At 38.3% G+C, this 20,577-nt stretch overlaps 1 protein-coding gene across 1 annotated transcript in view; it reads left to right on the top strand.

Annotated features, from left to right (window-relative positions):
• The first annotated feature begins 247 nt into the window (after positions 1 to 247).
• The window catches only part of alpha-PheRS (phenylalanine--tRNA ligase alpha subunit), a 274,725-nt gene continuing 254,395 nt past the window's right edge, over positions 248 to 20,577 (top strand). Inside the window, exon 1 of the mRNA XM_090414434.1 lies at positions 248 to 427. Within this exon, the coding sequence (XP_090270560.1) occupies positions 281 to 427 (147 nt within the window). The 5' untranslated portion in view covers positions 248 to 280. The remainder of the gene's footprint in view (positions 428 to 20,577) is intronic.

Here is a 20,577-nt window from a genome sequence, read left to right as displayed (position 1 = left end):
TTCGCTCCTCCCTGGCTACACCTCTACTACCAACTATTCTAGTTGATATCTATTTCTAGTATTATTATTCCCAATTCCAGAATATATTAATTATTATTTTTTAATTTTTGCATTTATTTGTCTTGCGATAATTTTATTTATCATCAATTTATAACGACTTTTGAAGAGTTTTATATCGATAATTGTGATTTCTATTTGATCACACTTTCCGTCGTCTAGTTGCAGGAAGCGCTTGTTTTGTTAGCGGAAGTTCCAAATTGGTTAACGCAATATCGTGCACATGGCACAGCTGTCTGGTGATCATATTCTCAACTTTTTGAATGAAAATGGTGATTGTTCATTTGACACCGTTTATCTCTCAGAGTATTTTAACGAAGATCATCAGAAAATTATTGGAATCATTAAAAGTTTACAAGCTCTCGGAAACGTAAGTTGTAATGAATGAGGCTTACTAGTTCTTAAATATTGTATGCTTTATGTATTTGTTATTTAGGGAAGGTGTCTATATATTTTATGAAAAAAATAGAAATAAGTGAGGATGGAAAATAAACAGACTTGGTGATAATTCTTCGCATGATTTATTATTATTATTATTATTCAGGCCTCCATGGAGTCAAAAGATTCATTGCGGGTGGTGCTTCCTAGGAATCACAAAGTGTATCAAGTCATTGCGGGAGGTCCTTCCTAGGAATCACAAAGTGTATCAAGTCATTGCGGGAGGTTCCGTCATGGTCGCCCCTAGGAATTTTGCTGCCCCATGTAGTAGCATATTTTGCGGCCCATTCTCCCGTATTTTTCGTATAGTTTATGCCAACTTTGCCGCCCCCCAAAAAAACTTGTCGCCCCGTGCAAATGCACGTCTTGCACTGTCGGTAGAGCCTGCCCTGGGTCCCATCTAGGAAACACAAAGTCTATCATACCACTCATTGACCGTTCTCGCTCTCACTACTCTATCAGGCAATACATTCCATGGTGCAACCACCCTTCATGCAAAGAAACCACTCCTCACCCTGTTGCTCACAGTTGTCTTCCATAACTTCCAGGGATGACCCCTTGTCATTACTCCTTCCTGCTGTTCAACCAAGCGAAAGAACTCCCCAGTGTCAACCCTGTAACCACCTCTGAACAGTTTAAAAGTCTCAATCATATCACCTCTCCTATTCACCAAACTCTGCAGTCCACATTCCCTCAGCAGATCCTCATGACTAACATTGTACAGTCCTGAAACCATCTTTGTTATCTACCTTTGTACTCTTTCCACAATTAATTAATCCCCTTCAAATCCTTGGGACCAAATCTGAGAATAAAAGTTTAAGTGTGGTCTGATGAGGGTCTTATACAATGGAATGATAACTCATAATGAAGGGGATACAAATCCTTTGATGTTTATCTGCCAGTAAGCAAAACTCTAAGAACTAGAACTAAGATCTATGAGTTTCATATCGAAAAACTATCAGCAAATCTAAGTGTAAGTAACTACTTGGTAGTACAACACCAAGGCAACTCGTATCAAAGGTGGAGCACGCTCCCTCACTATCCTTGATATTATCTCATAATGTAAAAACACAGCCCCTAGGGGATGTAATACTGTAATTACATTATGAGGAGAGGTAACTACCAGACCGGTTTCAACCTTTTTTGAGGTCTCATCAGTGAGTAGGTAGACCTGGAAGATAACAAGGTTTAAGTGAAAAGAACTTGCATATCTTCACTATACGAATGCCATAAAGGTATATTATAACTATATATTATAACATAGAATAAAAGCCAAAAGGCTATTTTTCTGACAACCTTAATAATAATGAAGGGGGATACAAATCCTTTGATGTTATCTTCCAGTAAGCGAAACTCTAAGAACTAGAACTAAGATCTATGAGTTCCACATGCCATAATGGTGTGCCTGTATATTATTAAGGTTGCCAGAAAAATAGCCTTTTGGCTTTTATGCTATGTTATAATATACAGGCACACCTTTATGGCATTCGTATAGTGAAGGTATGCAAGTTCTTTTCACTTAAACCTTGTTATCTTCCAGGTCTACCTACTCACTGATGAGACCTCAAAAAAGGTCGGTCTGGGCAGTGACCTCTCCTCATAATGTAATTACAGTATTACATGCCCTAGGGGCTGTGTTTTTACATTATGAGAAAATATCAAGGATAGTCAGGGAGCTTGCTCCACCTTTGATACGAATTGCATTGGTGTTGTACTACCAAATAGTTACTCACACTTGGATTTGCCGATAGTTTTTCGGTATGAAACTCATAGATCTTAGTTCTAGTTCTTAGAGTTTCTCTAACTGGCAGATAAACATCAAAGGATTTGTATCCCCTTCATTATTATTAAGGTTGCCAGAAAAATACCCTTTTGGCTTTTATTCTATGGAATGATAACTCTTTTATCTCTGCAGGTCAGCGTCCTTCTCATTATTGCAGCAATACTCTGTGTTACCTTCACCACCTTTGCAATATGTCCCCTGAATTTCAGGTTTCTATCAATCATCAACCCCCAGATCTCTTATCTCCTCTACTTCCTCCAGTATAGCTCCTCCAATAGAGTATGCTGCGTCCCAAACCTCAAGACCTTACATTTTGCTGCATTAAACCGACACCCCATTCATTTACCCATCTGTCTAGCTTATTCAAATCCTCTTGCAGGGCTACCACAGCTTGTGTCAAATAATAATACTAATACTAATATAGGTCCCAGTACTGAGCTCTGTGTCACCCCACTTGTAACCCTCTTCTTCCTTGAAACTGCCCCACCATACACAACACTCTTATACCTATCGGACTGCCAATCCTGAATCCAGTTGACCAATCTGACATCCATGTGCTCCAACTTAAATATCAGTTTATCATGTGGCACCCTGTCAAAATGCCTTCGCTAAGTCCAAGAAAATGGCGGTATATGCTTTTCCCTCATCTACTGCTCTTGTAACTTTATTATAAAAGTCTAGCATATTACTAAAACAAAAGCACCCCTTAACAAATCCATTTTGACTCTCACAGATAACATCACCCCCCCCCATCTTGCTTTGTGAGTTGTGAGGGACCGTAGACAGCATTGAGCTGTCTACGGTCCCTCACAACTTTCTCCAAGATCTTAACACTGGCCTATAGTTAGACACTTCCAGTCTGGTACCACCCTTATGCAATGGCACTATCTTTCCTTCCTTCCTTCCATTCCCTGGACACCTTTCCTGTAGCCAGACTTTCATTGAAAAGCCAGGTCAAAGGAGTTCTTTGTCAGTTCTTTAGCGCATTCTCTCAAAACTCCTGGTGAAATACCATCTAGTCCCACAGCTTTACTGACATCCAGAGTACCCGGTATTTGGAACACACTCTCCTCCTGGAACCTGCCCTATCCTTCTAGTATTAAAATTTACTCCTCCAAGATGAAATACTCCAATTAAATGTTCATTAAACAATTCCACTATGTCCTCTGGATCAGTCACACTATTCTCATTTTTATCCCACAATGTCATTCTTCCACAATCATTTCTCCTCATACTGGCCACATAGCTAAAAATTCCCTATGATTTTCTTAGGATCTTAGGGCCAATCTCTTCTCATATTCTAGTTTTGCTTTCCTTACCATACTAGTCACTCTCCTGGCCTGTGTCTTATATTCTTCATATCTGGTCTTCACTTGTCTCCTTATATCTCTTCCATAGCTTCTTCTTCACATGCAGTTCCTGTTTAATATTGTTTGGCATCCACTTTACTCCAAATTGTGTCCTCTTCTTCACTTATGGAATACAGCTTACTATTGTTGCTAACAAATAATATTCCTTCACAATTTACCAAGCACTAATGATATCCCAGCCTTCCACTTCCTCCTTCCATGAAACTTCCCCAAGTTGATGTCTAAGACTATTATAATCACCAGCCTCATAATTCCACATAAGTTCCAGTCTCTTTGATACTCCTGCATGTCTATTCATCTTCCAAGTCAAAACAACATGGTCACTCTTTCCAATTGGTGGAAGAGATGTCTTCTCAGTTATTTTCTACTCTTCTGATGCTATGACCAAATCCAAAACTCTTGAACCTCTTGTTCCCTCTATTACATATTGCCTAAGACATTTGTCCCTCAAGAATTCTAGAAATTCCATTCTCTTATTGCTACATGCATCTTCCTCTTTCCAATTTATACTGCTGTAGTTAAAATCTCCCATAACAATCATTCTTCTTGCACTTGCCAAGCTCAACTGTCTAAACATCTCCTGCTGCTCAACTTCTGTACTCCTTGACTTGTAGCAACACCCCACTAAATATCCTGTCTTGCCCACCTCTACCTCACACCATATGCTTTCAAAATCATTGTCACCATTTAGTATAAATAAATAATCATTTAGTATAAAAATTGAATGTTTAGAATTACTGTTGCTAGACAATCTAATGAAGCCTGTCCCAGGGTGGCTCAGCAAATGCTTTCAACGTGAATTCGCTTTTTACCATGAGTTACAATATGTAAACATTTAAGTAAAGATCCAAAAAAGGTTTTAACTTAGCATTGGCATTTAACTTAGTATTATATCAAGGATATAATAAATATAGCATTTATTATCTCCTTTAGTCTATTAGTTAGTTAATTAGTCTATTAGTTAAACAATATGGAAATGTAGTGATGAGAAGGGAAGGTAGATAGTGCAGTGTAGAGTAATAATATCAGCAGTTTACATGCACTCAAATGTTTAAATGCTGATATAAAGTGTATCTGATTTAAAGATGCCAAGTTTGTCATTGATTGAGTTGATAGGCCTAAGAATTATTGATGTAAGCAAAATTTAGTTGACTGTGTTCGATATATAGGTTAAATTAGAAATCGGATGTTATTATTATGAAGTCCAAGGAGTCCAAGCATGCTCATGGAAGGGCACTCCACATAACCCACCATCTTTACTACATCCTCCATCTATTTCAACATGTGTTATCTACCACTACTACCAGCCTTCCACTTCCTCCTTCCATGAAACTTCCCCAAGTTGATGTCTAAGACTATTATAATCACCTGCCTCATAATTCCACATAAGTTCCCATATTTTTTGTCTGTAAATTATGTGAATTCTCTGGCTGATTTGCCTGTATGTAGGATCAAAAACCTGAATTTTCCAGAAGAAAAATCCCTGCTACCTCCATAGGAGATCAGCCAACTCACCTTCAGCTGAAAAAGCCCATGTAAAAAATTTTTCTCATTTTGATGAGAATTTTCTACGATGTTGCAAAATGTTTCAGTATCTATGAGGAAGTTCATTACAGAATGTTAAAATAAGTAGAATAGTATATCTAATAGGATTATAGGCTTATAAATGTCAAAGGCAATGGTTGGTTTGGCAAGGAAAATGAGTAATTGTAATTGATATTTATAAATGATATAAATCCTAATTTATAGAAAGATGGATTGGAATGAGGCAATAGCATATTGGAAGCTAAAAGTGAATTTATCATTTTGAGACAATTATGTGAAAAACAGTGAATTTTTATAGTATTTGATGTAATGATAGTTTTGCAGAATGTAATTTTGAATTAGATATCAAGCATTGCTGCCAATTGGCAAGAGTGATCATGAGGTACTGACTTGGAGGTGTCTGCCCAGCAGATGATCTTAGTCAAGAAAGGATGTATGTTTGGAATTATAGAATAGGCGATTATTGAAATTCAGTTGGTAACTGGCATTAGTATTACGGGACAATGAACTCTGAAAAGAAAAAAATAGAAGTTTTAAGAAAGTGTATGAGATTAGAGGGATGATGGTGAACAGAGGCCTAAAGTTCAGAAGGCATTTTAAGCATTGCAAAGACTGCATTATACATTGCTGCTATGATAAGAAGGACAGTGACATAGAGATAAGCAGGTGTTTCACTACCACCAGACCTTTTGTTAGACCATACACATATATATGAGCGCCTCCGTAGCGCAATTGGAAGAACGACGGTACATTGCGCCCTTCGATTGGAATAGGCCTAAGTTCGATTCTCGTCGCGATGGGAGGAATCTTTATCTGGTCGATTTCAATCAAAGGTGAGTTAGCCGATCTCATATGGAAGTAGCAGGGTTTTTTCTCCCGGAAACTCGGGGTTTTCATCCCGCATACATACAAATCGGCCCTTCAGAACACACGCAATTTACAGACAAAAATTACTAGTTGTGGTGGTGTTGGAAGTGGGCGGTAGATGGCGTTGATGGAGATGATTCGTAGTAGAGGTTAGGTGTAGAGACAGTTGTAGATGTCCTCCCACGATGAGTCTTCGGACTCCTTGGAGGTATCAGGAATAATAATAATAATAATAATATATGATGTTGTACTAAAATATGGTCACTTGGTTTTCAAAAGTTAGGATGTGATGAGGAAAATTTGGAGCGTCTAGAGATAAGAGACTAATGCAATACCTGAACTCTGAAATTTTGATTATAGAGAAATGTTGGGGAAATGTAAATTGGTAGCAAAAGGTGATATGAGAAGGGGGGGGGGGGCAGGCAAACAAATAGGTGAGGGGTTTTACATAATTCCAGCCTGGCTGGCCGAGTGGTTAGCACATCCGCTCTCCAGCCAAAAAGGCTGCGGGTTAGAATCCCGCCGTGGGCATGGATGTTTGTGAGTGTCTGTAGAAATACTAGTGGTGGTGGTCACGGTAGATGGCGTTGGTGTAGTTGCAGTCAGTTGGTGGATGAGTAGTGGAGACAGAGTTGTCTCCACTACTCAATCCACTCAATGAGTCCTTGGACTCCCTGGAGGTGTCAAATAATAATAATAATAATAATAATAATTCATATAAGAGGTTTTATACAGAGAGGAGAAGGAGAGGCAGGGAATGATATACCATCCTAGAAAATTTTATAAGGGTGTTATGAAGAAGGGAGTGAAGAGATTTTATAAAGATATTAGTAACCAGAATTCATTCCTGGAGTGTTGTGAATGACTATAAATTTTAGTGTGAGGAATATATTGTTGATTTGAGGTGATTTATCCTGCAAAGAATATTGACTATTTTTCCTTTTGAAATAAAAGTTTTGAATGTGATCAAGAATATATCAGTATTCAGCTTTTCTTTGGCATATGAGTTGCTTTGGTATTGTACTATTTAAAATCTTGTTACAGTTTAAAATCACACTCTGTCAAACATTTGTTAAATTCAACTTTTATTTATGCTTTTTGATTACTTGTTTCACTTGCCTAACAGCTATAAGTTTTTGGTTTGGTTAATAGAAGCTCATTTGATTTACACAATTGTAAATAATTAAGTTTGCCATTGTGGAAAATGCATCTTTCAAATTACTATTATTATTATCATCCCAAGACCCCATGGAGTCAAAAACTCATCTAGGAGGTCCTTTTGTCATACATGCCGGCCTGGTTGGCCGAGTGGTTAGCGTATCCGCTCTCCAGCCAAAAGGCTACGGGTTCGAATCCCCGCCATGGGCATGGATGTTTGTGATTGTCTGTGAAAGTTCTAGTGGTGGTAGTAGGCGGTAGATGGCGTTGGTGTTAGATGATGAAGGTTGATGGAGTAGTGAGACGAAGAGTTGTAGAGTAGATGCCCTCCCTCAATGAGTCTTTGGACTCTCTGGAGGTGTGATGTAATAATAATAATAATAATACCACCCCTTAAACACACTCAAATTCTCTGCAGACACCACAGATAAGTCCTTCCAATCGTTCACAACTCTGCATGCAAAAAGTCTGCTTCTCACTCCTTTGCTCACACTCTCCTTATACAGCTTCCAGAGATGACCTCTGGTTCTCTCCTGATCTCCCACTATTTTCTGTTGAAACCTCTCCAACATTGATCCTAAAACAATCCCTTACTAACTTGTAGGTCTCTATCATATCACCCCCACTTCCACTAGACTGTAAATTTCATATCCACTAGACTGTAAATTGCATCTTTTTAACCTTTCCTCGTATTCGACATTCCAGAGATCAGAAACTACCTTAGTGTTGCCTTTGGACCCTTTCAATATCTCTTCAATCCTTTTGAAAACCAGGTGACCAAATCTGTACACAGTAGTCAGTGTGGCCTAATCAAAGCCTTTTACAAAGGAACAAGAATCTCCTTACTTCTACAAGTCAGTGTCCTCCGCATTGTTCCCAGAATTCTTTGTGTTGTCCTCACAATTTTGGTAATGTGTCCCCTAAATTTCAGATCCTTATCCACTATCACTCTAAGATCTCTTATTTCCTCCACCTCTAACAGTATATCCCCACCAAGCATAAATTCTACATTCCATTTTTGTTTCACAAATTTTAAAACCCTATGGTTTTGCAACATTGAACTCAGACCTCCATTCCTGTGCCCATTCACTCAATTTGTTCAAGTCTTCTTGTAAGGCCACATCATCTTCTCTACTCTTGATATTTCTTCCCAACTTTGCATCATCTGCAAACAAATGAATATCACCATTCAAATCTCTGCCAATATCATTAACATACAGGTTAAACAGCAATAGCCCTAAAGCAGACCCCTGAGGCACACCACTAATGACTTTCCTCTTCCCAGATATATACCTGATATATATACTTGCAGGATACATACATGCTGATACCTTACAGATAGTCAGTCTCCAATCCAATGCACTAATTCAGTATCCAACCCCATCCATTCTAGTTTGACTATCAACTTATCAGGCAGTAATCTATCAAAAGCCTTTGCAAAATCTAAGTACACTACTGTGTATCCTTCTCCTCTGTCCAAGGAAGCCATCACCTTATTGTAATAAGTAAGGAAACCCATTCTCAACTGCCAACCCAATTCTAGATCCTAGTTTTCACGAGCTTCTCCAACAACTTAACCACAACACCTGACACACAGATAGGCCTATAATTTGATGCTTGAGTTCTATCACCTTCCTAATGAAGCAGCACAGTCTTGCTTTCTTTCCACTCCTTTGGAACTTGACCCAGTGCAAGACTCATTAAAAAAATATGGCAGGGCACATGTCAACTCCCTGGCACATTCCTTCAGAATACGTAGTGATATATTATCAAATCCCACAGCCTTATTAACATCAAGTTTGCTCATTCCCCATCCACACTTCTTGCTCACTTACAGTCAGTCTCTCCTCCCCATCATCAACTGTTCTCAATCTCTCCATGATGTTGCATTCACAAGAATGAAAGACCTTTATGAACTGCTCGTGAAGTAACTCCACTATGTCTTCTGCAGCAGTTGTCCTTATATCATTTTCTGCAATCAGTCATCCTTCCATAATCTTTTTTTTTTCCTCCTGGCTACATATCCTACACTCGGATTCTTTTTGGCTTCATTAGCTAACTGCTGCTTATACTTCACTTTTGCTGCCCTTACCAATGAAGTCAATCTCCTTTCCTGGTCTTTGTAATCCTCATGGAATTGGTCATTACCACTTCTCTTATGCTGCTTCCATAATGCCTTTTTTTTCTCTGTATTACATGCTTCATATCTTCATTCATCCATTTCACACCTACCTTATTTAATCTTTTGACACTTTGAATACATTTAGACATTGCTTCTACTAGATCTTGAATATCCCACAAGCTTCATTGATCTCTTTTCCAGCTAACTGCTCATTCATTGCTACACCTGCAAGCTGTCTCCTGAGCTTCTCATAATCACCAGCCTTGTAGTTCCACATATGCTCTTTCAGAGGTCCTCACACTGCTGGCAATCACCCAGGTAATCACTTCATGGTCACTCGCACCAACTGGATGATTTGATACCTCATTTATAATTACATCCTCTGATGAGATGATCAAATCCTCTGTTACTTACTGTCTGAGGTAGTTGTCCCTCAAAAACTCAAGAAACTGATTTAAGTTAAGGGATATTATATCCCATATTGTTTCTTAGCCGAATGAGAAACTCAAAGAGTTTCATGCCGAATATAGAAACTATATAAAGTTTGGCGATTCCAAGCGCAAGCAAATACCTGGATAGTGCCGCACCTGATCCTTAGGTAGTGCAATCTGAGGCAACTCATAGAAAGGGTGGAGCAAGCTCCGATCACTATTCTTGGTATTTACCCATAATGTGAACTTAGTTCCTAGGAGTTGTATTATTGTTCAACATTATGAGAGAAGGTCACTACCCAGACCGGTTTCAATCTTTTTTGAGGTCTCATCAGTGAGTAGGTAGACGTAGTTAATACCAAGTTTGTAGCGAACAGAACTTGCATCCCTTTTATGAGAATTGCCAAGAAGGTGTCCCAATAAATTACTAATTATACGGAGAGCCAAAGGCTTCAATTTGGCGACATGAACTTATTTAAGTTAAGAGATATTATATCCCATATTGTTTCTTAGCCGAATGAGAAACTCAAAGAATTTCTCATTCTTTGCCGAATATAGAAACTATATAAAGTTCGGTGATTCCAAGCGTAAGCAAATACCTGGATAGTGCCGTACCTGATCCATTAGGTAGTGCAAGCTGAGGCAACTCATAGAAAGGCAACTACCCAGACCGGTTTCAACCTTTTTTGAGGTCTCGTCAGTGAGTAGGTAGAACTAGTTAATACCAATTTTGTAGCAAACAGAACTTACATCCCTTTTATGGTTGAAACTGGTCTGGGTAGTAACCTTCTCTCATAATGTTGAACAATAATACAGCTCCTAGGAGCTAAGTTCACATTGTGGGTAAATTCCAAGAATAGTGATCGGAGCTTGCTCCACCCTTTCTATGAGTTGCCTCAGCTTGCACTACCTAATGGATCAGGTGCGGCACTATCCAGGTATTTGCCTACGCTTCGAATCGCCAAACTTTATATAGTTTCTATATTCGGCATGAAACTCTTTGAGTTTCTCATTCGGCTAAGAAACAATATGGGATATAATATCCCTTAACTTAAATAAGTTCATGTCGCCAAATTGAAGCCTTTGGCTCTTCATATAGTCAAGAAACTGATTTTCTTGAAATTGCCCATAATGATCACCCTTTTCTTATTTGCTTGTCTAATTTGATTATACATTTCATAGTCACTACCATCCACATTACCATGTCTATAACAACATCTAAGTATTTCATTCTCTTCACCTCTATCTCACACCATACTGCCTCAAAACCACTGGCACTGTTTCCATCTTGCATCTCTACTTTGTATGGAGATAACTCTTTTTCTAGCATCAATAGCACCCCTCTCTTCCATTTTACCCTTTCTATCCTCATGAAACACATCAAATCCTTCAATCTCTATTCCTTTCAGGATGTCATCCTCATCCAACCATGTCTCACTTATTCCAGCAATTTTTGGGTGAACAGACTCAATTATTGCAATCATTTCATTTGCCTTGTTTCTTACACTTCTAGTATTTGTATACAAACACAACAGCTTATTGCTGGATCTGTAGCTAGCTAGTTCCACTGATACCACTTATTTGATGTGAATTCTCCATGCTTAACTCGAATCATTTCTTTTTCTCCTTATTCATCTTGGAACCATCTTCAAATCCAGCTGTTTTTCCTTGATCCCAGGTCATCTCTTCCCTTTTTGTCTACACATGCATTCACATCCTCTTGGAGCACCTACCTTTCTCATGCTGTGTTCCTCTGTCTGTCCTGAGCCTTCCCATTTCCCTGTCCTGTTCTTTCATTCTCTATACTCATGCTGCTCACTTCTTCATTCATAACCACCTGTTCAATCTCTCCTGTCTTACTCTCCCATTCTTCCACATTGCTTCCCACTTCATCAGATTCATTCTCTTCACTCACTTCTCTACCTTTCAGCAGCAGTTTCTCCAAGCGACTCATACAAAAACTACTCAAATGCAGTCCATCGCTCTTATACAGTTGACTTTGTCCTTCAAACTCATTCCGCACATTAACAAACTGCGCTCCTTTCTCCTCACATATATCCACTAACATATCATTCAAAATTCTGGTTCTCTGCCTCATCTCACCACTGTCATACCTGGGAAACATGCTTACTACCTTTGACACTATCCTCTTTTATCCGTCTGAACAACCTCCTGATATCCAATCTGACGTATTTTTTATTCGCAGTCATTTGTACCTATTACAGTTGCCAACTCTTTTGCTCCCTTACTTATATCTAATACCTCAATGATTCTACCTCCATAAAGCATACTGTGTGCATCCTCTCGTCCAGCACACCTTTAATAATTGAAACACCATGCAACACCACTCACAGGTTTTTGTTGCCTTTTTTATACCAACATTATTTGTTTTCATCATTTTCACTCTTCTTACATATCTCAAATTCTACAACAATAGAAATAATGACCGACTATCTCCTAGTACTGATATTTCGATAAACTGAACACCCTTGTTTTCACTTTTTTCAGCCACTGTTATATCAAGTATATTACATTCCAAGCATTTGTCAGTCGATTTTGAAATCCCACAGTATTTAAGCTTTTTCATTCTCAATCACTTTCTGGTGAACTTTATGTTTCCAATTGTCTTTAGATACTTTAAACCCATGCTTTTTACATAAATGCCAGTGAATTATCTTATCTACATTATCATGCATTTTACGGTATACTCAGTTTGTGCGATTTTGCTGCGCCCTTATAATGTGGTCTACCGTTTCTTCCTTTTCTTTGCACAATCTACATTTACTGTTTTCTTGACTTTTTGTATTTTTGCCTTCATAGCATTGGTTTTAATGGCCTGTTCTTGTGCTGCAAAAATTACCAATTTTGTTTCTTTCTTTAGTGCTTTATTTCTCAACCATTGCCAGGTCAAGTTGCTGTCAACACTATCCTCTATGCTGTGAAGGTATTTTCCATGCAGTGCCTTATTTTTCCATCTTTCAATTCTCATTTTTACTTGGTTGGTTTTGTATTCCAATTTTGTCTCCATGGTTTAAATAAACCCTCTTTCCTTACTTCATTTAGAAATTTTTCCATTGTTTGCTGCAGATAATCATTCAGATTTTGTTTTCTTCTTCAATAACTTGCTTTACTTGTAATAATCCTCTGCCTCCTTTTTTGCGTGATAGATAAAGCCTATCAATGTCACTGCAAGGATTGAGGGCATGATGCATTGTCATTAATTTTTGAGTTTTTCAGTCTCTAAATCTTCCACCTCTAGTTGGGTCCGTTCAACAATGCCAGCTGAATATCTCAGAACAGGTATGGCCCAGGTGTTAATTGCTTTTATCAAATTTCCAGCAATTAAGCATTGACTTAAGGAGTTTCCTTAGTCGCCTTATGTATTCTGCTCTAGTTATTTCTTTGATCTTATTGTGCAGAATTTCTGATGCTTCTAAAATTCCCAAATATTTGTAGCTATCTTTGAATTTTATTGCCTTGATTTTTTCACCATTGAACGGCTCGATTTCGTTGAGATCTTCAAACTTTCCTCTTGTGATTCCAGCAATTGTGCATTTATCTAAGCCAGAATCCATTGATATATCTTGACTGAATATGTGCACAGTATTAAGCAATGATCCAAGTTCATTCTCTGATTTTGCATACAACTTCAGATCGTCCATGTTGATGAGCAGTTTTATTTAAAATTCTAGTTAAGGGGATCAATAACAAGATAAACAATAGAGCAGATAATGAGTCTCCTTGAAAGATACCCCTTTTTATGTTTACCTCTCCAATTTCTTCTCTGTTCAGAACTAATGTTGTTTTCTAATTTTTGTACGTTTTCACTAATACCGGATAGTTCTGTGCATTTTAAAATCCAACTATGAGGCACCAAATCAAATGCTTTCTTATAATCTATCCAAGCCATATGAAGGTTGGTTTTTCTACTTTTGCAATTTTTCAGAATCATTTTGTCAATCAGCAATTGGTCTTTTGTGCCTCTTGAATTTTTGCTGATATCTTTTTGTTCAATTGGAAGAAGAGAATTTGCTTTAAGGTAGCTGTATATTTTGTCAGCTAGTATGCCTGTGAGTAGCTTAAAAGTTGTTGGCATGCAAGTTATTAGTCAGAAGTTTTCTGGCTTTGGGCATTTTTCTTTATCCTTTATGATCAAAAACATTTTCCCTGCTGTGAGCGACTCTTCTTTGCTTTGTCCATCTAAAACATCGTTAAATTGGTTAGCAAGTCTTTCGTGTATGCCTGTCAGATATTTCAACCAGTAGCCATGTAATTCATCCTTCCCAGGTGTTGACCAACTTTTTATCCTTTTAGCTTGCTTTTGAACCATTTCAGTTGGTCCATTTTTCGTTCTTGAGATTCGTTCATAATTTGTTCAATCCACTTTGCCTTGTTATTGTTCCTCTTAGGGTTGTCCCACAGGTTTTGCCAACATTTAAGTGTTTTTTCTTTGTTTGTAGTATTTATATTTTCTTTAAGATTATCATTCCTGCTGCAATCAATTTTGCTTGTGCTGTTCAATGCATGCACTGTCTTCTTATTTTAGCTACAACTGTTTTTTTGCTTCAGTTGCTCTAATACTTCATCAATAGGTCGTGTTCCAATATTATATCTCTTTATGAGGTTATTTCGGATTTTTGTGTTTTTCAGCTTCTTTTCCTTAAGGTGTTTCAAATTGCTCATGCCTGCTCTGAGTTTAAGAATTTTATTCTCCAGTCGATGCTTCCATTTTGGTTCCTGAGCTTCACTAGGGTTCACTGATCTTATAGCCTAATTCAGATGTTACAATGTAGGCTATTGAGTACATATGTTGATTCATTTGTCCAATAGTTCCAGTAGGGATAACTTTTCAGCTTTATTGGCTTCTTGTAGGAGTTCCTTCAGTTTTTGTTAAGGTACTTGTCTCAATACTGGAAGCCTAACTCGTTCCAGGTTGCTGTTCATTTGCTCAATAATTTTTGTTGTGAGGTCTTGTTCCTTATCTGATAGCTTCCTTTCAACTATTTGTATATTTTCAAGATTTTCAGCATTCTGCACATTGGAATCTGATTCTGCTCAATTCATATTCTTGGTCATTTCAGGATCAGTACAGTCTCCTTTTACAGCTTGAGCTTTCAGTGGGAGCTGCCATCTTTGGTTCAGGACTGCTTATTGGGTATTCACAGCCAACCACCATTTTTGATGGCCATTCTCCTATCTGTCACCTGGGGATCTGTATGGTCGCAGTAGCTCTGCTCCAAGTTAATTAATTGCATTTGGTTAGCCTAGTGGCTGTGCACTTTGCAACCATATGCCTGGGGAAGGAGTGTCCTAGGTTCGATTCCCGTTGGTTACTGAGGAGCTGAAGGATCTTCCTCAGCCATAGCCAAGTTAGCCGGTCTTGGGTGTGGACAGTAGGGTTTTTCCCCAGTTTATCCTGGGGTTTTTCATCCTGCAAAGCAGGCAAACTGGCCTTGAGAACTCAACACTACAGGACATAGGATACACCATGGCGTAGGGCTGATCGGCTTATCCTGTGAATGGTTTAAGGTCCGATGATTAATAAACCCTCGACACCGCTAGGTAAAAGAGGGTAAAAGGAAGATGAGATGAAATAAATAAATAAAATTTTAGTGATCTGATTAGAATAAGACTTTTGCATATCTTAGAGAGTCAGTTGTTGCTATCTAAGTTCAGATGGTGAAGTAAGGCCTCAATGCTTTATTTAAACAAATGTTCAAATTTATACTGATATCAATGAAGTGAGCATATTTCCCATAGGATATTGTGGTCTGTATCTATTCACTGCTGTGACAAGCCAGTTTTCTCAGATTTACTGTTGCTAATATAAGATTGAGGTGCTTGTATTCTCTTTTCTACTGAGCATCCAGTTTGTCTGAAGTAAGAACAAAGAATCATAATCATAATGAAGAAGCATTGCCTACTTTTTTATCTAATAATAAACAGTACATACATGAATTAAATTTAAATTTAATGGAAATGGAAAAAGACAGCAAATAATATTCTACTATTCTGCTCACTATCAGGTGAATTAATTACTTTCATTTATTGAAAGACAGCTTTCACTGGGAACTGCATCCAACAACAGACTGGAATTATTAAAACTTCATTATGACATACTCACACTACACCTCAACCATTACAGCAGGAACTCTTAAACATCAAGCGATATATGAAACTCATTGACTTCTCAAAAAGGACCACACGACAGTTTTCTTTTTCTTTTTTTTTCTTTTTTTTAATTCCTATAATCCTAGCTCATAACAAGTAAATTATATGTTGAGTTCCAATCTCTTACATTTATAACATATCAGAACCCATTTCCAGAATTATTAAGAAATACAATTTAGTGGTTACTTTACTTCCTTTTTACTTCTTTATTTCCTCTCAACAAATTATCACCATGGTTCATCTTCCAAAGATAAACGGCCTCCTCTGGTGTTCCTAGTGACCAAGTTCCTTGTAACTGTTATCATTCTTACTTTGAACAAACTGGATTCCCAGTACAAAAGAGAATATAAGAACAGTGGTCTTATATTAGCAACAGTAATCTGAGAAATCTCATTTAGCATAGCACGGAATAGATAGACCACAATATCCTGTGGCCTGAAACACGCTTACTTCGTCAATGTTGGTATAAATTTGATCGTTTGTTTAAAGAAAGCACTGAGGCTTTACTTCACACGTCAAGAAATATAACAACCTAGTTAAAGACGAACCACAACCGCAAAATCAACCGCTCTAGACAGTAGTAAACCTTTCTTCCAAAAGGTTCAATGACAATGCAGTCAGCACCCTATGCCTCAGTCGTAATTTTGCCATCGCTCCGAAAGAAGTGCCGGTGCTTGATGTAATGTTTAACATCGAACATGGGATCAGTCGCTTACCATCAGAGATAGCCAACAACATCAGACTTGACGTAGCCAACATTCTCGCTCATTCTTCACCTCCAAAAAAGTAATTTATCGTATGCCCAATGCACGGCTCTCCTGACATTACGCAAAGAAAATAGTATCATCATCATCAGAGCGGATAAGGGTAATGCCACAGTCGTTCTTAATCCCAGTGAATACGATTATAAAATGAATATTATCCTCCGAGATCGCGCTACCTACATCCCGCTAGAACACGACCCCACAAAAACACAAGTTAGGAAATTAAAAATCTTACTTAAAAAAGTATCTTCCTGGCCTCCTGACATCACGAAAAAACTTAAACCTTTCTGTTCCCGTCTCCCTCCCTCCCCCGAATATACGGTTTACCAAAAATCTACAAACCCAATTCTCCACTTAGACTAAACCCAACTGTCTAAACAGCTGGCCAACTCTCTGAGCCCCTCACTGGAAGGTCCACATCCTATATAAAAAACTCTACCCACTTTAAAGCCCTCATAGAAAATTTAACCTTGAATAATGCAGACATATTGCAAGCTTTGATATCTCCTCTCTGTTTACCAATATTCCCTTAGCTGACACCTTATCTCTCTCTTAGAAAACGTTTTTCCATCTGACATCTTAGATCGCCTTTCCTTTGCCATTAACTCTGGGTATTTTTCTTGGAAGAACAAAATCTACAATCAGATAGAGGGAACCACCATGGGTCCCCCTCTCACTCCCTCTGGCCAATTTTTATATGGAAGATTTTGAAAAACGAGCCATAGACTCAGCCCCACTCAAACCTTCTGTCTCGCTAAGATATGTAGATGATGTGTTCTCTATTTGGCCTCATGGCCCAGACACGTTAGACTCCTTCCTCAGTCATCTCAACAGCCTACATCCAAGAATCCCGTTTACTATGGAAAAGGAAAAGAACAATTGTTTACCCTTCCTAGACACCTTTACATGCCTGCCTAATGGTACACTTGCCTTCACTGTATACAGAAACCCCCCCCCCACACACACACACAGGCAGATGCATTCACAAACTCTCCCACCACCACCACCACCCCTCTCAACAATATGGCATTATTAAAACTCTTACCAAGAGAGCCCACAATCTTTGTTCCAGTGGAACCGCCCACACTACTGAGCTTAACTACATACACAGCCCTTTCCTCTCCAATGGCTACAGCAATCACGGTATCAAAAAAATAATCAGTTCCTCCCCCATTCCCCGTCCTTCTCGTCAACAAGAGTTTAAAAATGCCATCACCATACACTACATCCGTGGCACATCCGAAAAAATAGCCAAGATTCTAAAAAAGTACAACCTATACACGGCATATAAGTCCCACCGCAAACTTGCTACCCTTATCCGTTCTACTAAAGATCAACTTCCTCCTTTCTCTCTGCCTGGAGTTTACAAAGTAAGCTGGCGTACTTTGGACAGACAGGCAGATCAGCATCTATCTGCCTGGAGGAACACAAGTCTTACATCTGTAAACACAACTGTGGTCAGTCAGGCTTGGCTGACCATGTCTTGGACACCACCCACAGGGTCTCTTGGAAGAAAACCATCATTCTCCACCATAGCAAATTCAAGAATGAGAGACTATTCTTAGAAGGAGCAACAGCAGCTCTCAGAAATCAACCAAATCTTATTAAATACGGTTGCATTAAACTTCCGAAGATTTGGGAAACACTCATCACCAGAGGTCCCACTTTACATTCCAGGGCACCTACAACTGCCCTTAGAGGACGCTCCACCTAGATAGGGCTTTAGTGTCACCTACGTGGTTGGGCTTAATATTGTATGATATTTGTGTTCATGTTACATTAGTTGTTTTTTTGTAATCCCCGAAGATGTCCTAGTGACTAGGACGAAATATAGGAAGTATTAAACCTATGTTAATCCTTTCTGAGTGCTGTATACATTCCGTTACGCCTCCAACATGATGTCCTCACAGCACTTAAGCCTCTACACACGAGCTTTACTTCACTGTCTGAACTTAAATTAGAATGACTGCCTCTCTCTAAAATATGGAAAAGTCTTACTCTTGTCACACATCACTAAAGTTTTTTTTTTTTTAGTGATGTAACAAATGATAGTTGTCAATGGACTCTCATGGCATTCCTAATTTAATTCTGCGATGTGCTTAATGAATCTCTTCTGTATGACTTTAAAAAAAAAAATACAGCTAATGCATAATTAATAATGCAAAGTTCTATCAATTATACCATTGCGTTGTTTTATGTATAACATCACACATCTCTTACTTTTTCAAATCAATCCATTGTTCACATTCTACTTTGTAAACTATTGTTGCCACCAGTGATGGTCTGTAATATTCTTTCTTTCTTAATCCTCCTCTTCTACCTTTTATGGTATCTAGTTTTTTTATTCTTACAACCACAACCGTCTGTAGATGTGTCTGTTCACGGAGCCGGTTTGCCTGAACGTTCTTGGAAATCCCCTACCTCAGTATGAGACCAACTAACTCACCTTTTGTTGAAAGAGACCAGATAAGGATTCCTCACTTCACATGAATCGAACCCGGGTCTTTCCGATCAAAGGGCTTTGTCTGTAGCGACTTAGCTACAGAGGCTCTTGGTTTGTAATATTCAGGCTGAAATAGACCACTTTAAATAAATATTATTATTTATTTCCTTGTGTTTTTCATGTTAAAGAAAAACTTCCCATGGCATAAGTATATCTTAAAGAACAACTCCATCAGAATATTACAAATGGTACGATGTATGTTGTATTTTGAACACATAAGAGGGTCATCAGCTCTCAGTAAATAAGATTGTGTAAGATGACTGTAACCTGTGCAAAGTCCAGCAAGACAACTTCTCTTCTATTTCTACATTGACCAGACTGCCAGTGCTTAGTTTCAGGCTTGATATCATGTAATTTGTTTGTCCATGCTTTCTACCATGATAACTATTACTGGGTATTTAGCTTTGATCTTATAAAATGTCTATAGTCTGTATAGGGAACTATCAAACAGCATGTGGAAGAAGTATGAGTTGCTCTACCAGCTGCATCTGCAGTCTGAGTTCCCTTAATTCCATTGTGGCTGAGAATTCTGCACAATCGAACATAAAAATTCAGGATCTTCATTTTATACAAGAGTTGTAACACTTCACAAAGCATTGGTTGTGAATTACACATAGGAGAGGAGATTGTCTGTAAACAATTGAATCTGTACAAATTACGCACTCTTGGTAAGTATTTCATTTATATGCACAAATGCAAGCTGAATGGCATGCAACTCTGCTAATAATTACTGCAGTTGAGTGGGATCTGATTGGAGACAGTAAAATCAGGAAACAAAGCAGCACAGCCAACACATATCTGTGCTCTTGAACCATCAGTATAGATGTGCAAAATATAAGAGTGGGCTGCTCTGTGTGCATTAAACAACTGAAGATGGACAGATGATGGTGTATAAGACTTGTAGTTGACAAAGTGAAAGGTTGCAGGATGGAGTGCAAACCCGATATGGAGGAATACTGTTAGATTGGTGCAGGTAATGTTGTCAACATTTATGCGAATAGCTTAAATTAAATAATTTCTTTAACACACATACCAAAAGTACATTTGGCAGGTGGATGTATGCTATATTGAGCTTCCTAACATAGAAAAAAGACTAATCCCTACAGGGTACTCTGGGTGGGACTTTATTTTCAGGACTCTTAAGTTAAGAGACAACTGTTTTCATCTTAGTGATAGAGCTGGTCCATTTGCTTCACCATAAAGGCTCTGCATGGTAGATGTGTGAAAGGTACCAGTGGCATCGCATGCCCATTTAGTTTGGGTGTGTTGTTGTGTGGCTTATGCAATCTGCTCTACAAAATTCACTTCAGTTGTATAATGAAACCTGTGGATCATTCATGACTAAACATATGTAATTCCTAGTATTGT

This window comes from Typopeltis vanoorti, chromosome 25 (assembly GCF_054136105.1).
Source record: "Typopeltis vanoorti isolate ZY-2024b chromosome 25, IOZ_Tvanoo_1.0, whole genome shotgun sequence".
Taxonomy (NCBI): Eukaryota; Metazoa; Arthropoda; class Arachnida; order Uropygi; family Thelyphonidae; genus Typopeltis; species Typopeltis vanoorti.
This window is presented reverse-complemented; position numbering and strand designations above follow the sequence as displayed.